At 41.5% G+C, this 17712-nt stretch overlaps 1 protein-coding gene across 3 annotated transcripts in view; it reads left to right on the forward strand.

Moving 5' to 3' along the window:
* PTPRG (protein tyrosine phosphatase receptor type G) overlaps positions 1–17712 on the forward strand; it is a 761059-nt gene that overhangs the window by 533714 nt on the left and 209633 nt on the right. For all 3 annotated transcript variants that reach the window (XM_073592151.1, XM_073592152.1, XM_073592153.1), the window contains exon 9: positions 8732–8916. In XM_073592151.1, the coding sequence (XP_073448252.1) occupies positions 8732–8916 (185 nt within the window). The remainder of the gene's footprint in view (positions 1–8731; positions 8917–17712) is intronic.

Genomic DNA, 17712 nt, shown 5'->3' on the forward strand with positions numbered 1-17712 from the left:
AAATGTCACATCCGAATATGTGATTATCAGGCAATTGAGACACTGGCTACTGATTTCAGCATGGCGAGTAATCTGTGCGGTGGTGGAAATGATCCAGTTTAAAGCATATTTCAACTTTTCCAGTTATATTTGGGAAAACCTCACCATGTTTATGTGTTCCCATTCACACAGCATGCTTAGAAATAATTAAAGCGAATATACAGTGTATATGTATTTTTTTTGCATTCCTAGATGTTTAGAGTAACTCTCAGGCAGATTGCAAGCAGCTCTAAACATGTGAAAGGAGAGGAAACTCCGTCTGTCCCCACTGACCAGGAGAGACACCCCAATCATCAAGTCATTAACATACAATGCAGAAGGCCAACTTCTAGGCCTTTAATTCTTAGGACAGTGTTCCTAATCTAGTTTACAACTGATTATGACATCTGCAAGCACAGTACAGACAGGGTTATTTCTAGTAAATGTTAACTTCCTAGTCCTCATCCGTTCAGCGGACAAAAAGAAACTGCTTTGGATCGTTCAGAAAAGAGCAAGTTAACCCCTTCCTGTCCAGCTCCGATGTTCCTTCAAAAAAGCTATTACACCCGGGGGAGGGAGGTCTTCCTGATCGCATGGCCATTGTGGTTGGTTATCACAATGGTCACATGATTGAGTGCCAGCCCTGTCGGTTCCCAATTCCCTAGAGACCAGGAGCTATCCTTGACCTCTCTGTCTGTGCTAGGATCACACGGGTTGCCTATATGTGGTGTATGGGTCTTAAAGCACACCCTTTTTGTCACCGCACACATGCATTACAGGGGTGGCAAGAGGTAAAGGTTAAAGCAGCAATTTTTTTTTTTTTTTTTTTAAGTTCTGCTGAATGTGAATGAGAGCATAGAACAATTATAAAATAGGTATTATCCCAATTTGCCTGCAAAAGTGGAAATACACTTTAAGGAATACTTGGGGCTATAAACCAGCATTTCTCGTTTCTTTCTACATAGAGGAACTGTCAGAACCAGACCTGAACCTGCAACCTCTCTATGTCTGGCAGTCACTTGAGGTGCTGGACAGCTCCTTCGACAATCTTGTGTTGAACCTTGTTTCTAGTGAACTTTGAACTCTTTGTTTCCCCCGTGAACGTCCTATTTAAGCCATGCCTTTATCCATATCTTTTATCTATCCATATCTTTTTAGCCGTATCTTCGCTACCACTCTTTACCGACTTTTGGCTTGTTCCTCGACTACCCTTTTTGGTCCCAACCTGAAACCACTTGTTACCGACCTTTGGCTTGTTTACTGACTATGTTTCTGCTTTATCCCTACCTACTGTATCTGGTACTGGACCCCGGCTTGCTTACCTCCTGATGGGGTGATCCTGAGGGCCGCGACTTATTACTAATACGTGGCAAAACCCATATCCACCATCAGGAGCTCTGTTAGTACTTAGATTCCCGGCCCCGGGTGAACCCGCTTCATCTACCAGGGTGACCTGCTTGTTAACCAATCCTGCTGGTCGGTGGTCTCTCTACTGCTATAGCTACTGGTCTCTGAGCCGCACTCCAGACCATGACAGAAACCTTTTGAAATAATTTTCTGGTCCCAGGGAACCCCTGCTAATAAGTACTATATCTACAGTTGACTGTACATTAGTGCGAATTCTCCTTGTATTTGTGGTTATTGCAAAGAATTCCCTCTTTGTAGATTACTAAAAGCTCATTGGTATTAGTGGGAACTTATCTGAGAGGCAGAAACTGCTACTTGCTCAATGAACCGCTAGCAACCTCTGAAAGAACCCTGGTTGGGAAAGGCTGGTATAAAGTATAAATGCTTTAGCAAAAGCCTGGAGTGTGCAGATCCTTTGACAGAGACATCTAAAATGCCATTTTCTGATGTGTATAGTTTTGTATGCATCCAAACACAACACTATAGGAATCAATGGGGTCATACACACAGCTGAGTCTACAAACCTAAATGTATGTCATGTTTAAAGGATACGTTCACTTTTTGTATTCAGGGTGTAGCCTGTAACATGTTAAAATTGCATTGGTCCTTGCACCCCCTCCCCCCCCCCCCCCCAAGTCCCTGTTTTGACAGCGAGCGCGGGAACCTTTTTTCCCCGCTCGCTGCCACAATCTAAATCAAAATGCAGCTGTGTGGGGCTCCGCATGCACGGCCATATCCTGCATTCGCGGTGTTATGTGAAATTGGACAACTACAAGCTTGTAGTTCTCAATATACTACAATGACACTGTCATTGTAGCGCTCTGGTAGTTCATTTTGTCTTCCTGCCAGGGTGCATCTGCCTTTCTGTACGAAGTATGAGCAGAGAGATACACTGAGAGGTCCTGAATGGCACCGGCGATCTTCTGGCGATTTCACACGTCCAAAGTTATTAGAAAAAATGTACACGTCTAAATGTGATACTTTAGGTGTATATTTTACACAGAATCTTCTACTAGTTCTGCCAGTAACAACCCATGTTCCGTGCAGAAAATGGACACCTGCCCATGTGAATGAGCCCCTAGCTTGCCCCGGGGTTTCTTTTGCAATATATTTATAAGTAGCAATTTTTGCTGACAGTAGCTGTGTTCCCCGGTATTGTAACAACGGGCCAAATACAGATCTGCTAATTTAGGGGATTTAACTTTGCTTGCTTTTTAGTTTTTCCTAGCTGATTAATTTACTCATTTGGGAGTACGACTTTTCCAGAGCATGACTGTCGTGTGTTGATAAATGCCCCTTCCTGTGAGGAATAATTCTTTCTGAGGTTGTGATCCGTGACTCACCATGCTTTCTGTTTCAGAGACCTATAGTTTAAAGTGGACCTTTCAATATAATTTGTACTTCATGGGAATGAATGGGGGACATGGCTGAATTACAAAATCACAGTATTATTTTGAGTAATACCGTTGTATACATCCAGGAAACGGTCTGTATATATTTTGAGCAAATATGACTCATGTTTTATATATACAGTGTGTGTGTATAAAAAAATATATAGATATATAATATTGAGTTGTAATATGTTCTTCAAAAAGTTCTCACACTTCTTTTTCTTTTAACGCTATTAAATATATAAAATGCGGAAACTTTTTGAAGACCCCTCATATATATACACAGCTGTGGACAAATGTGTTGGGGTCCTTACACTTGAAACAATTCTTTATTCCTCCTGAAATTGGTGAAATTAGAAATTAAAAACCATTATCACATGTATACCTGCATGCTTCTTTGGTCTGTCAGAGTGAGTTAAAAAAAGTGTTAAGAGATAAATTATTGCTTCTGCTACAAAGATATCCTAAAATGCCCTGGACAGATTTGTTGGTACCCCTAGGAAAGATGACAATAATTGGATTGTGGTGATATTTTTATCAGTTTTCTGGCTAAAGGTTTTTACCTTAAGGCACTCTCTGCATTAAGTTACAAACTTTCAAATGTTGCCCCCCCCCCCCAACCCAAATATTTTCCTGAGTCTGTTTTTAATCCAGCGCTGTGCCCAACTGCTGTTTCCTCACTGGGAGTGGATGCAGCAGCGGGTGCCATTGGCATCTGCTGCTGTCAATTAAATCCAGGAAGGAGAGGGTGGGGCTGAGCTACACTATGTGTGTCTATTGACACACGCAGCCTGGCTTGCGAGCGAGCCTGAAGCATTTGCCCCCATATTAAGTAGCGTGCTATGGGGGCAGACAAAAGAGGAGGAGCACACAGTGCCAGCGAGGGACCCCAGAAGAGGAGGTTCGGGTTGCTCTGTGCACTGGTAATTGAGGTAAGTATAACACATATGATGTTTAAAAAAAAAAATAGCTTTAGTAATGTTTTAATATCATATGTATTCAATCTTGTAATCAGTCAACCAGTCTATTTAAATGGGAGAAAAGTAGTCACTTTACTCTTTGGTAGCATTCTATGTACCACAATGAACATGGACCAGTGAAGGCAAAGGAAGAGAGTTGTCTGAAGAGATCAGAAAAAAAATGCCTAAGGCAAAGGCTATAAGACCATCTCTAAGCAGCTTGATGCTCTATGACTATAGTTGCAAATGTTATTAAAAAGTTTAAAGTCAATGGGAGTGCAACCATCTGCCCTGGATGTGGCCACAAGCAAAAATAGGACCCCAGATGGAAATATATATTTATAAAATGGGATGGGAAATGGAATCATTTTAACATTTTCTCGGTTGACGTCAATGTGTTCCTCTGAAATTTTGCCACAGACAACATTTGATTAAACTTGCATCACTGAATTATTTTGTAGTTCATAGTGCAGACACACTATTGTTCTCTTGCTATCTTTTTCTCCAGAGCCCTTTAGGAGCCCCAGAATCCAGTGGCCTATATTTTACAAATTTTGACCAGAGCTGGAGTGTCATATATTTTATACTGATCCCTTCTTACCCCAGATGCCATCCTGTTGACCACTATATGTGCTGATTGGCCCTTTAGGGAGATGCATGGGGGTTAGACCAGATCTAAGTCATGTGTGCATAATGCAGCGGACGTTGTAGCACATCTGCACCTTTTTCTTATAAAGCTGGTACCTTAAAGCGCAGATGGCTTGCATTGCATGGGTGCTGCTAATATGCATTGGGGTACCCTATCAAACACAGGTTTGAATCCAGTGTTAAAGTGTTACTAAAGTCAATTTTTTTTTTAATTAAAATAACAAACATTTTATACTTGCCTGTTCTGTGCAGTAGTATTTCACGGAGTAGCCCCTAGCCTCCTTTTTTGGGGTCCCTGGCGGCAATCTTGGCTCCTCCTCTTCTTTTCATGGACTACCATAGCCAGCCGCTTGCTATGGGGAGAAGCGAGGTCTGCACGCTCCTGACCTGTGTGTCTATGGAGCCACGCTCCATAGACTTACACAGCGGGTCTTAGGCCCGCACCCCACTTCCTCTTCACTGCATTTGACTGACAGCAGCAAGAGCCAATGGCTCCTGCTGCTGCTCGTATGCTGTGTAAGGAGGAAAAGAGGGGAGAATAGATGCAGTCGTGCACAGCGCTGATCTCTTCTCCACTTTCTTCCCCTTCACCCAGGGAAGGGGTGGGCACAAAGAGAATAAAAAAGTTTTTTGCCCTAATGCAATGTATTAAGGTAAAAAAGATTTTTTAGGTTTAGTAACACTTTTTAAAGTGTATTTAGAGCAATTGTTTTAAGTTTTGGATAAGTGGTTAGAAGTTAGAAACTCTGCCAGGTTTTTATTGCTGTCTTTGTTCATGCTCTTCTGGTGACTACTGTCACTGAGGCTAAAAATGATGGGAATTCCAAAATTTGAGTGGTCTCCAGAACCAGGACTAGAGGGGAATTTGTCCAATGGGAACACTTGTTTCTGATGAAAACTGTGCAGATTTCCCTTACTTTCCAGAGATTTTTCAGGAGTTTTGGCTTTAAGTATACTTAATCTGCCACTGACTTAAAAGTCTGAACCCTAAATATTTAAGTAGGTTCTTGAAACCTACAGGGGTGAGATTTGTTTTCCTGCAATTCATTAGGAGATATGGGCTTGAAAAGTATGCACTGGCTCCTAGTGATGTTATTCTCTAAGCATTATATGTCTTCATTCGGCAAGAAACAGGCCAGAGCGGTTTATTCATTAGATAAATAATAGCGTGCATTATGCTCATATATTATGAATCAGTTGCAGCATTCCATAATGACCCAGAATGTCAATACATTTTAATAATGCATCATTTTGCAGTTGATTTGATCAGTGGTATTTCTTGCGTTGAATTTCAAGTATGATTAGGTGGTGACCTCGAGGAAGTGTGAAGTACTCAGGCACCGTCTTTGTGGATGAATCCTGTGTATTTTCTCTCGGAGATGTTCTTCCGTGATAGACGAGCGTCTCGAGAGAAAGGGGGAGATAATATTCCGTCATAAACATTGGATTTCCCTTGGCGGAGAGAAGAGAGTCCGATAGTGAAGAGCACAGCAATATCTCTGTTCTGCTTCCCTGCATAGAAACCCTATGGAATATTTCAATGCAGCGTCTGCGGCTTTATAGGGAAAAGGAAAAGACTTGATTTATTTTGTATAATACAGATGGAGCAGATTGCATTTTAGTGAACAATAGGGTAGAGTTATAAAAACTAGAAGGAAAAATGTTTGAGCTGCCTTTAGCAATTAAGATTCCTAACATAGAGGCCTGGGCAAGGAATGTGACGAGTCAAATGTTACAAGAAAATGTCTTTTGCCCCACCAATCAGAATTACTATAATTAGCATAATGATTCAGGATTTATAACATCAACAGTTTGCACAGTGCGTTACAAAATGGAGGAAGATTGTACAGTTTAGAAACTGGAGAAATCAGAGGGCGCTGCTCGTTGGCGCTTACATTTCAAAAGGAATGGTTGCAATTGGCAAAACAGTAGCCCTTTCATTCACATTCATGAATCCAAAGCAACTCCATCCATTTTTTATTCATTTTTTGCTTGATCATTGATCCCCTTTAAATGAAAAAAAAAAAAGAGTGATCATATGTGAGTGATGGAGGCACGATGGGTCAGGGACATATTCTGACACATGGAGAATGGCCTGACACATGTTTGCAGAAGCGGATCATTTGTGAAAGTGATGGTTTTAATGCATGAGCCGCAATCTCATTTCCAACTGTCAGCGAGCACCGGAGCATAAAAAAGGGTTTGCTGCAGGGCCAGAAGAAGGTCCCAAAGTTTCATTCATTCCTTCTTTTCCTGTGGTCAGGATCAGATTGAGAGATGTGCTGCTTTCCACATTTGTCACTTTGTCATTTACAATTGATGTATACGGGTAATAAAATCTGAAGACACAAGGAGCTCAATTAAAAAGTTAAAGGCACAGGGAAGCCAAAAACGGTGGCACATTTTTTGCCAGTGTAATTTACGAAATTTTTTATATCGTAAAATTTACTTTAAAGTATCTTTTGATGTAACTTTCACTTTTTACTTACTGTTCCATGTTTTTAGCATTGTTTGTCATGGACAGATGTGTAAAATCTCCCTCTAGTTCAGCATTTCAGGGTTTGTAGGCTAGCTAAGGTGCTCTTAATTCTTTCATAGGGCCCTCAAACAGTTTAGACATTTACCCCAGGCAAATTAAACCTAAAAATAAAAGCTATCAATAATCTAGATATACAGTCATTAAAGATCAGTAGACTTATTCGGATTTTCTGCTATATACTACAAACTATTTTTACAATTTTTTAGAAAATTCTGTAACATTATTATAATACTCATACACAGTTCATATTGGGTGCTTCCATGATGCAGTGTTTGCAATGTGTACTGAGCTCTCTAGTAAGAAAGCCCAGCACTAGCTCTTCATTTGTAAACAGGTTCCGCAGGTTAAACCTATCCAAGCAGGCATTATCTTTGTGTGTGCAATCCAATATCCTGCTATACTGGGCACAACACAGGCTATTCACACACTATTTAAGTCGCTTTGTTGCTTCATACTCCCTACCTGCTGCCCTAAGTTGGAATAGATGACATATTTATGTCTTATACTTTTTTTGTTGCATTTTACTCCTTGTCACCCACGTAACACGTGTGGTGGCAAAGAGTGTGGGCTTTAACACATAAACATATGTCCATGAATGGCCAAGGTGCCCCTAGCACATGACTGAGCTGTCATAGAGAGCTCTCAGTCTCTCGTTATGACCGGAGGCTGGTAGGAGAGTCCCCCCAATCATGTGACCACTGCGATGGCCAATCAGAGTGATAACATGATCAGGAAGTTCATCTCACCTCTTGTGCATCTAGACTTACTTAAAGGGACAGTGGGGCTAGCCAGGAAGGGGTAAAAACCCAACTCATACATAAACTTTGTTACAGAGCTTGGTTATCATATTGGGTCAGGTTTTTTTTTGCTGTCTGTTAACATCTACAGTTGAGATTCCAAAGATTTCTATAGCTCAGAAACCAATGTCTGATTTGCTTATGGCAACCAACAAACTTTTCCCTTTCATGGGGTCTAGATTTCAGTTAGGTGCCCCAGAAGCCAACTCTAATATGATGGCCTCACAACCCTAAAATATGCGATCACACAATTACATCGACCCCAAGTAATACAAATATGGTTATTCTAAATGCAGTTAAGTATGTAGCTATTATTTTCTCACCTAAAGCATGACATGAAAAAATAATGAAATGAGGGATAGTAATGCCTTCCTCCTAGAATCATGGTCTCACTGGATGCTGGAGGATAAACAGAAGATGCTCAATTGTAGCTGCTATTCATACAGAAACGTTTACACTTGAGGACCTATTTGAGGGCCACTACCAATCAACCTTCACACCCATAGAACCTTTGAAGATGGGGCTGTATTGTAAAGGATCTTCACTTATGCTTATGTGCTATAATCCAATATTGGGCTTAGCGGTGAGCATTTATAAAACTCAAGCAAACTAAAAACTGGGCAATTTCTGATGTTTATGAAAACTATGCAAATATGGTAATTTTTGTACTTAGCAGATTATTAAAAAGTAACCAGCTGTATATTCTGCACATCAGAAAACCACGCACACTTTGAGGAAGAAATAAACCATGCATAGAACCTGCCCCGCGCAAGCTGTCCCTCAGCGTCTATGTTGACCTTTTTTCTCTTCCATTAGCAAAGAAAACTGCAGAATTTAAATGGATCGATCCTTAGGTATAACTTGCCGAGGGATCTGTGAGTGATTTTAATTGAAACAGCATTTGATACATTTGCACAAATTAGCTGGATGTTTCTCTAATTAACAAAGCTCTGTGTGTTTTTTGTGTTCCAGTCTGCAGCACCCCACCTGTCAACATGAAAGTGCAACCGATAAATAAGACGGCTTTGTTGGTGACCTGGAACCAGCCTGACATTATCTACCACCCACCCATCATGAATTACATGGTGTCCTACAGCTGGACCAAGAATGAGGAGGAGAAAGAGAAAACGTATACAAAGGACAGCGATAAAGAACTGGTATGGGTCCAGGTTTAAAATAGTTACTAATTAAGGCTGTTGGAAAAATCCATAAAAAAATAGAAAACAGTGAAACTTTTCTTTTTTTTTAATGTGTCAGCCCCCTTTCTTTTAAAATTTAGATCTGAATTAAAAATAAGTTAATAGGAAATCACGCTATCAAGGCCCTTAAAAGACTTTAGTAGGAAGGTATTTATATTGCATGGCACTCTACAAACCTGGAGCTCAACCTATGGCCTTTTAGTACTTTTTGCGCAGCCCTCAGGCCCCAGTAATCTGAATCTTCTCTAAAGTTTCTTAATTTGAGCCATAGAAAGGAAAATATTTAATCGATTGTCTTCTTCTAGGTAAATGGTTTTGTGTATCTTTTTTCACCTTTTTATTTTTTTATGTATTTTTTATGGTAATGGTGACAAATGGGGCTACCCTCAATTTCTTTATCATACATCATGGGACACAGATTTAGGCTATTATTCCTTAATGGGTTATACGCCATCTCTAGGTGAATGGACACTGGTAGACCAAAGTCTTGGACAGGAAGACCGCCCCTAAATAACCCCTCCCATACAGGAAGTACTTCAGCTTTTTACCAGTGTCTGCGAGGTGCACGTTTGAGCTCTCTTGAGCTCCAGGTCTTGAGTCACAAAACGGTTCTTAAATGAATCAAGGGATTGACCGATCGGATCCATTTGAGAAAAGCTTAAATGCTTAAATAAATGGTACCCGAGCCTCGCAAAGAGGACGCAAGGATCCTGCAAGGTTTTGCCTGTAACGCGACCTTCGGGCGCTGGACCCTGCGTAGTGGAATCCTGGACACTACAGAGCTAAGGCATTCCTGCAGGGTGCTGTACAGGTCTAAGGGAGTAGACCCTAAAACAGCAAAAGGGTACCCAGTCCTTGAAGGTCCCTAAGTGAAAGAAACCGCCGTGATGGGTGAAGATTGGGCTCTTAATTTCTAAGGTTGCCCTGCGCCTGGATGGGTAAGTGAAACCCTCGTATTTCCTTATTGTGGGGTGCCCCATGTGTTGTAACAATCTGTCAAACTAGCAAAGGCTGGACACCTGTGTGGCAGTGACTGCAGAGGGAGCTTGGGCTAGCTGCTTGTGTTTAGGTAGGGGTACCTTTTTCTTGCTGTCTTGGCTGCCTTTCTTATGGATGGTCCATGCATGGAGGTTCGCCAATGCGCATGGGAGTTTGCATCTGTGCTGGTCGGCCATGGCACATGTGGCTTTGCCACAGAAGGTTGTGCGCACACAAAGCTGATCATGCACTGTAGCTCTGAGTATGGCGCACGTGGATTCGCCATGGTACACGTAGGATCTCGTGCGCATACACAGCTGCGTATGTTCGCCCCGCGCACAGCCAGCTTAATTAAACAGAAGGTGGCTGAAATGTGGTGCTTCCAAAGGACAGCTACGGGACACAGAGCAATCTCTGAACCATTCACTTTCAGCAGTCCATTCCCCCTTACCCAGGTCACGTGAGTCTTCCAGGTGTTGGTTGGCAGGCTAAGGTGATTGGCAGGTGAGCCCTATTAAGGGGTCTCCCTTCTGGGATGGTGTAAATACTAAACCCAGGTACCCCTTTTGGGACCAATACTACGGGGAAGGGCACATCGTCAGCAGCTCCTGAGGAGCCTAGTTGAATCCCTAGTGTTGCATCCCCTGAGAGACCAAAGGCTTCCGGGCAATCTGAGCCGCTGCGCCTGTCTGGTATTGTACTTACAGCCAACGCTGCTGTTTCAGCCTTTGTCACCAGGGATGATCTGTCCTCAGCTCTAGCCGGGTTAGAGAACAGGATTGCTGGCATGATTGCCCCCATCTCAAAGGGTGACAGATCCCCCCTCCCCTGATCCTCCTAACTTGTAGCAGGAATAGGTTGATGAAGGGGAAGAGCTGAATGCTAAGGATTCTGTGGAGGGCCAGGCAGATGAGTCTGCTTCTGAGAAATCTGGGCCAGAAGATGTCCAGTTAGTATCAGCCTCTCAGTCCCAGAGGCTTTTGATCCAGACTCTTACCGAGATGGTTCGCTCTGCCTGTGTTACCTCCTGCAGATGTTTCTGAGCCCCCTGGTCCTCTTTGGGGTCCCTGAGGCCTCCTCAGGCTGCACAGGCTTTACCCTTGCACCCAATGCTGGAGCAGGTGGTGTATGCTGATTGGGAACATCCTGACAGGATTTTCGTTCCTCCTAAGAGGTTTTCCCTTTTGATATCCCATAGAGGAAAAGTTTGTTAAGAAATGGAGAATGCCGGCCATAGATGCGGCAGTCTCTTCCTTAAACAAGAACTTAACTTGTCTGGTGCATAACGCACAGGGTCTTTAAAGCGGGGGTCCACCTATCTATCGTTTTTTTTTTTTTTTAGTTCATTCACAAACTTTTCTTCTCAGCATTACATACTCACATATTGTGTGTAATATGTCCGCCTGTGTCAGATTTCTTCGGAAAGAATAACTTATATTATTCACTGCAGGCGGTTTCCATCTTCACTGTGGGCATTTGAAGCCCACAAGCATTTATTTCCTGGATGTGGTGAATGCTGTGCTCCCAGCATTCACTGCTCGTTCCCGCACATGCTCAGTGGCATCCTGGGAAGCCTGAGACTAGCTCCCAGGAGTCTGGGAGAGGCTAGAAACACGCCTACTCCCACGGGAGGAGAACCAGGAAGTACAAAGAAGAATAGAAAAATAAAAGGTAATTACGGCGATTTAAATTTTTTTAAACGGCATGTCAGCATCTAGGCAAGGAAGAGAATACATACAGATATTGTTCAAAATTTGGGTGGAACCCCACTTTAAGGACCCTGTTGACAAAAACTGGAGTCATTAATAAGGGCTTCCTTTTCTTTGGCCGGTTCAACTATTCAGCCAGCTGTCACAGAAATTGGAGTCTGCCAGTCCTTAAAGGATCAGGTCAGGCAGGCTTAACCACGAGGATGATCCTGCTGTTAATATGGCAGAAATACCTTGAGCACTGTGTTTTGCTGTAGATGCCTTGAAGCATTTGATACAGCAAGTCTCATTTGGCTCTCCTGTATGTACACATGCGCAGACTTTTGTGGCTTCAGAACTGGTCAGCCGAGCTTCCTTGTAAGAAGTTGTTCCATGAGGAACACTTGTTTGGTGATGATTTGTACAAGTATATCCAAAAGATTTCCGGAGGGAAGAGCACTCTACTTCCTCTGAAGCGAAGGACCAGGCGTCCCTCGTTTAAACGCCATCGGGTATATGTGGTTCCGATTTGTAAGGCTACCTGGTCTTTAGTGCATATATTCACAAGATTTTATCAGGTGGATGTTAGAGCAGCTGAGGGATTCGGCTTTCTGTCGTAGTGTACTACAGGCTGCCGTATAAAGTGTGATGGCTATTTCTTTGGCAGGGTGTCTCCCTCCCCTCAAGGCTATTGCTCTGGGATGTCCCAGTAAGTAAGGAATAATAGCCTAACTCTGTGTTCCGTGATGTACGATAAAGTAAATAGGATTTTTTCATCATACTTACCTGTAAAATATTTTCTTTGAGGGGGACACAGAGGTCCCTCCCCTCTTTTGGAGATTCAGTGCTTGCTATTAGAACTGCACAATTAATCGTTAAAAAACCGTAATCTCGATTCAACCCCCCTGATGATCTCTATTGCAGAGTTTGACGATTCTTTCATATAACAAGTAGAGAGACTTATCTGCTCACTCAGCTGTCAAAAGAAAACATCCGGGCAGTCTGCCAAATTTTTCATGAAACATTGTAACAAACTCTTCCTTAGATCAAAGGGATAAAACTTCTGTGTGAAAAAAAAAAGGCAGTCTGCCAAATTTTTAAACAACGTAAATGCAAGAAGTTTAACCACTTAAAGTCTAAATCTTTTTCTGACACTTGTTTCCTAAGTTAAAATCAATATTTTTTGCTAGAAAATTACTTGGAACCCCCAAACATTATATATATTTTAGCAGAGACCCTAGGGAATAAAATGTCAATTGCTGCAATATTTTATGTCACACTGTATTTGCCAAGCGGTCTTTCAAACGCAATTTTTGGGGAAAAATACACTTCAATGAATAATAAAAAAAAAAGAAACAGTAAAGTTAGCCCAATTTTTTTTGTTTTAATGTGAAAGATGATGTTACGCCGCGAGAATCGTGATCTATCGTCTAAGCAAAAAAAAAAAAAAATGTGATTCTAATTTTAGCCAGAATAGTGCAGCTCTACTTGCTACAAAACTGAAGTACTTCCTGTATGGGAGGGGTTTATATAGGGGCAGACTTCCTGTCTAAGACTTTGGTCTACCAGTGTCAATTCACGTAGAGATGGCGTATAACACAGTAAGTAAGGAATAATAGCCTAACTCTGTGTCCCATGATGTACTCAAAGAAAAGGATTTTACAGGTAAGTATGATGAAAAAAAACTATTTTTAAGGGGGCTTTAGGGAACACAGATGTGACCACATTAATTTGTAAAAGAACTGTAATGGTGGTCTCTAGAATTCTTATCTAATATGTCCTCCATCTTTGGCTGTTTTCTGTGTTATGTCCTCAGTGTCCAACATTCCTGCAGCTTGTCTGCATTTTCTGACAATCTCCTGTAACCTGCATCCTGTTTTCTGTATTAGGTACTCTGCATATTGCATCCCTTTGGTAATTTCAGAGGCCACATTTGAGGCCCTTTGTAAACAAAGGACCAATTTACTGTCCTTCATACTTTAGGGAGACTGGACTGTGGCCAATGGGAGTAGAAAATGCCTAGGCTTGGTAGTCGGTGGAAGAAAGAAAAAAAATAATTGCGCCCCTATAGTGTCAGTGGGAGGATTTGGCCCCCGTCATTGGTGTCAGTGGGAGGAAATGTGCCACATCATTGGTCTCAGTGGGAGGAATTGTGCACCATCATTTAGATTACTGAGAAGAATAATTCCCCATTATTGGGTGCCAGTGAGGGGGAATTATGCCCGGTTGTTGGCATTAGTGGAAGGAAAGGTACCTCATCGTTGGTGCCACTAGGAGCAATAGTTCCACAAAGGCTGGATAAATGCAAAGGGCCCCAGTTTGGAGACCACTGTTCTACAGCATCCCTAAGTAATTGTAGACCCCCTAGTCATTGGACGTTTCCATTTCAGCTGTTTTATGGAATACCACTGACCAAAGCTCATGGGTGATTGGAAAATCCTGCCCAGTTTCTGTTGTCCTCCAGATAACCCCAGGATTTTAAAGATTACCTCATCCCTCAAGATGGGCTGTGTCCCTCTTCTTTGACAAACTATGTTCTGTATAATGTCGCATCCCTGCCCATTAGCTCTGTTTTACGGCACAGCTGTAAACTGGCCACCATAGGGCTTCTGCTCCTACTTGGAGCCTACCTTGTGGCTGTAAGTAGTAAATAACTAGAAAAAAATTGTATATACCTGATTGCAAAAATAGTCCTAAACACAAATACCTAAAAATATCAATTTAAACCCAATGCACCTTCACTTTGGCGCCAATAAGTCTGGTTGTAAAAATGTAGGCCAGCAACTAAAAAACGGGATGATGATCTCAAACATTACTTTCAGGTAGGTTGTACAATAACCACACAGAGCTATTTGCTTACTGAAAAAAATGCACACAATAGTTTTCCCTTTTTAAAAAAGCTTTGACCAGTTAGAGAAAAAACATGACATAGCAGAATTGCTTTCAAATGCAAATATAATTTCACTTCTGCACACTATTTTAAGATTTCCACAGTTCAGCATTCTCTATACCGGCTTTACCCTTGCAAGGAATCAAAGAGAGACTTGCAGGTTTTGGAGCGATTCATTTACTGTTAATCTGGAGAGGCCAGTAACGTAATGAAATCTGTAATTGTGTATGTACATGAAAAATGCCAGCTGGCACAATACCATTCCTAATGACTTCCTACTTTGTTAGATTTTTTTTTTTTTAGAGCGTGCCATCCTTTGGGCTGCTCCACAAGTTATAAAATAACACTCCCAGATAAAGATTACTTCCCTTCATTTCCATTTATATTCTATCTGCCCCCAATAGACCTCGTTATCTGGGTCACGTAAGGGAGGTGATCTGGTTCACAAAACTGGAGAAGAATCAGCTGAAAGGCTCAGAAGGTTACAATGTTCCCGAACATTGTCAGAATTAGGCAGACTCTGGGGACATCAGAGGGGAAGAAGTAGTACAATAACTAATTAGCAAAAGCAGCTTGACCAGAGTTTCATCTTATCAATTAAAAAAATATTTCTGCGAGTCCTAATCTATCCGTAGTGAGTCAGCATGCATTAAGTTGTACAACCTGCCGCTAAAGAGACCTGTAAGCTCTCACTTCTGACCACCTGATGGAAATGCTGGTTGCTGGACAATTCTGATTCTCTGATTTCAATACATTCAGAGTCTCTGGTTCAGAGCAAGTATGCAGATAGGCAAAGCAGAAGAAAAGTCAGAGGTTTGTATCTGTCAAAAGTATTGATGTGAGACGATCAGCATGACAACCGGTCAATAAACATTGATAGGGTATAGGTCAGCAGTGTCAGCTCTTGTTTCCCTCCTAACAGGTTTGCTTTAATCTATGAATTTTGTAAAGTAGAATGTTTTTTCATGGTAGGTGTGATGAAGTAAGGTATAACAGTCTTATGAGATGGTTCAGGATACCTTTTGCTGCAAGAAAATGTGTAGGCAAAAGTCACACCATCTGTCATACCTCCAATTATGCAGACCACTAAGACTTTTTTTTTTTTTTTTTTTTACCATGAGCTTTTCTAAACTAGCATTTAAAATTTAGCAATGCCGTAATTTAAAGGGCTTTGGAGTTTGGAGCAGCATAAACATTTTTAATGAATGCTAACCTAATTACCTAAGTATCTGCTTCCTCCTGATCATTTCAGGTTACAACCTAGGCAAGGGATTGGATCTGTGTGGGAGAAAAGCATTGATTGCTACTCAAGGAAGGACAACCAATCAGTGGCGTTGAGTCACTCAGATCCTACCCCTGCTGTGGCCGACCATAAAGGAGCAAGTCAGGCTCCAGGCACACTGGCTTAACCACTTCAGCCCCGGAAGGATTTGCCCCCTTCCTGACCAGAGCACTTTTTGCGATACAACACTGCGTCGCTTTAACTCACAATTGCGCGGTCGTGCGACGTTGCACTCAAACAAAATTGAAATCCTTTTTTTTTCCACAAATAGAGCTTTCGTTTGGTGTTATTTGATCACCTCTGTGGTTTTTATTTTTTGCGCTATAAACAAAAAAAAGAGCGACAATTTTGAAAAAAAATATATATTTTTCACTTTTTGCTATAATAAATATCCCCAAAAAATATATAAAAAAAACAAATTTCTTTCTCAGCTTAGGCCAATATGTATTCGTCTACATATTTTTGGTAAAAAAATCGCAATAAGCGTGTATTCATTGGTTTGCACAAAAGTTATAGCGTCTACAAAATAGGGGATAGATTTATGGCATTTTTATTATTATTTTATTTTTATTTTTTTTATTAGTAATGGCGGCGATCTGCGATTTTTTTTTTTTTTTTTTTTTTTTTTTTTTTTTTATCATGACAGCGACATTATGGCGGACACATCAGACACTTTTGACACTATTTTGGAACCATTGTCATTTATACAGCGATCAGTGTTATAAAAATGCACTGATTACTGTGTAAATGACACTAGTAGGGAAGGGGTTAAACACTAGGGGGCGATCGAGGGGTTACGTGTGTCCTAGGGAGTGATTCTAACTGTAGGGGGGATTGTCTCCCTAGAACATGACAGATCACTGCTCCCGATGACAAGGAGCAGTATATCTCTGTCATGTTGCTAGGCAGAACAGGGAAATGCCTTGTTTACATAGGCATCTCCCCGTTCTGCCGCTCCGTGACACAATTGCAGGCCACCTGGCGGACAGCAAGTCCGCGGGCATGCTCACGGAGTACGCTGCGGGAGCGCCCAACGGCGGCACGCGTACGCCCACTTATATTTAAAGGGGATGTACCTGTACGCCCATTTGCCCAGCCGTGCCATTGCGCAGATGTATATCGTCGTGCGCTGATCGGCAAGCAGTTAAAAAAAAAAAAAAAGTTGCTTCTTCAGCAGTTTTATGTTCTGCCTGTAGAAGCAGCTCAATGTTATACTATGTGTCCATGCACATTAGAACAATTACAGGCATATTTTGAGCTTAAGATTTAAAGGCAGGAAAAAAAAAAAACTTCTGGTTTGCGTTTCTGATTGGAGCGTGCTGGCAGAAAAAAACTGAGTACAATGTGGACTTTAGGGCAACTTTATATAGTACAATTATATATACACAGAACCTACCCAGAGAAGCTCCTGGTTGTCATACTTTTACACGCGACAGCGTTCATAAAAAAAAAAAAATGCACTGCTAGTCCAGTTCTTTCAGCTGATACAAGCCATAACGTGTCTGTGAAAGGTTCTCATTTATCCAGATCGAGGTAGGTATTTCTAGAAGTAGTTGGTCACGTTCAACTGGACTTGTTCTGTAATGTTGAAAATGTTCCATAGATTATCCAAGCCACTTTATTTCTAATGAGTGTCAAGAAAATCCTTTCCAGTAACTAACAGACAGTTTAAAAGTTACTGACACTGTCATAGCTCTTTCAACCTATCACCATATATATATCTTGTTACAAACAAGATTGGGTCTGTAGGTTTGTTCTTAAGTTGAATCTGTTTGTAAGTCGGAACAGGTACATTTTTTAAGTGTAGCTCCAGCCAAAAAAAAATATTTTTTAAGCTTTTTGGATAGCATAGAGAGGGGTTAACACCCCTGCAACATTTGTTTTGCTGTCTGTGTCCGGTTCAGAAGATTTCACCT

This window comes from Aquarana catesbeiana, linkage group LG07 (assembly GCF_042186555.1).
Source record: "Aquarana catesbeiana isolate 2022-GZ linkage group LG07, ASM4218655v1, whole genome shotgun sequence".
Taxonomy (NCBI): domain Eukaryota; kingdom Metazoa; phylum Chordata; class Amphibia; order Anura; family Ranidae; genus Aquarana; species Aquarana catesbeiana.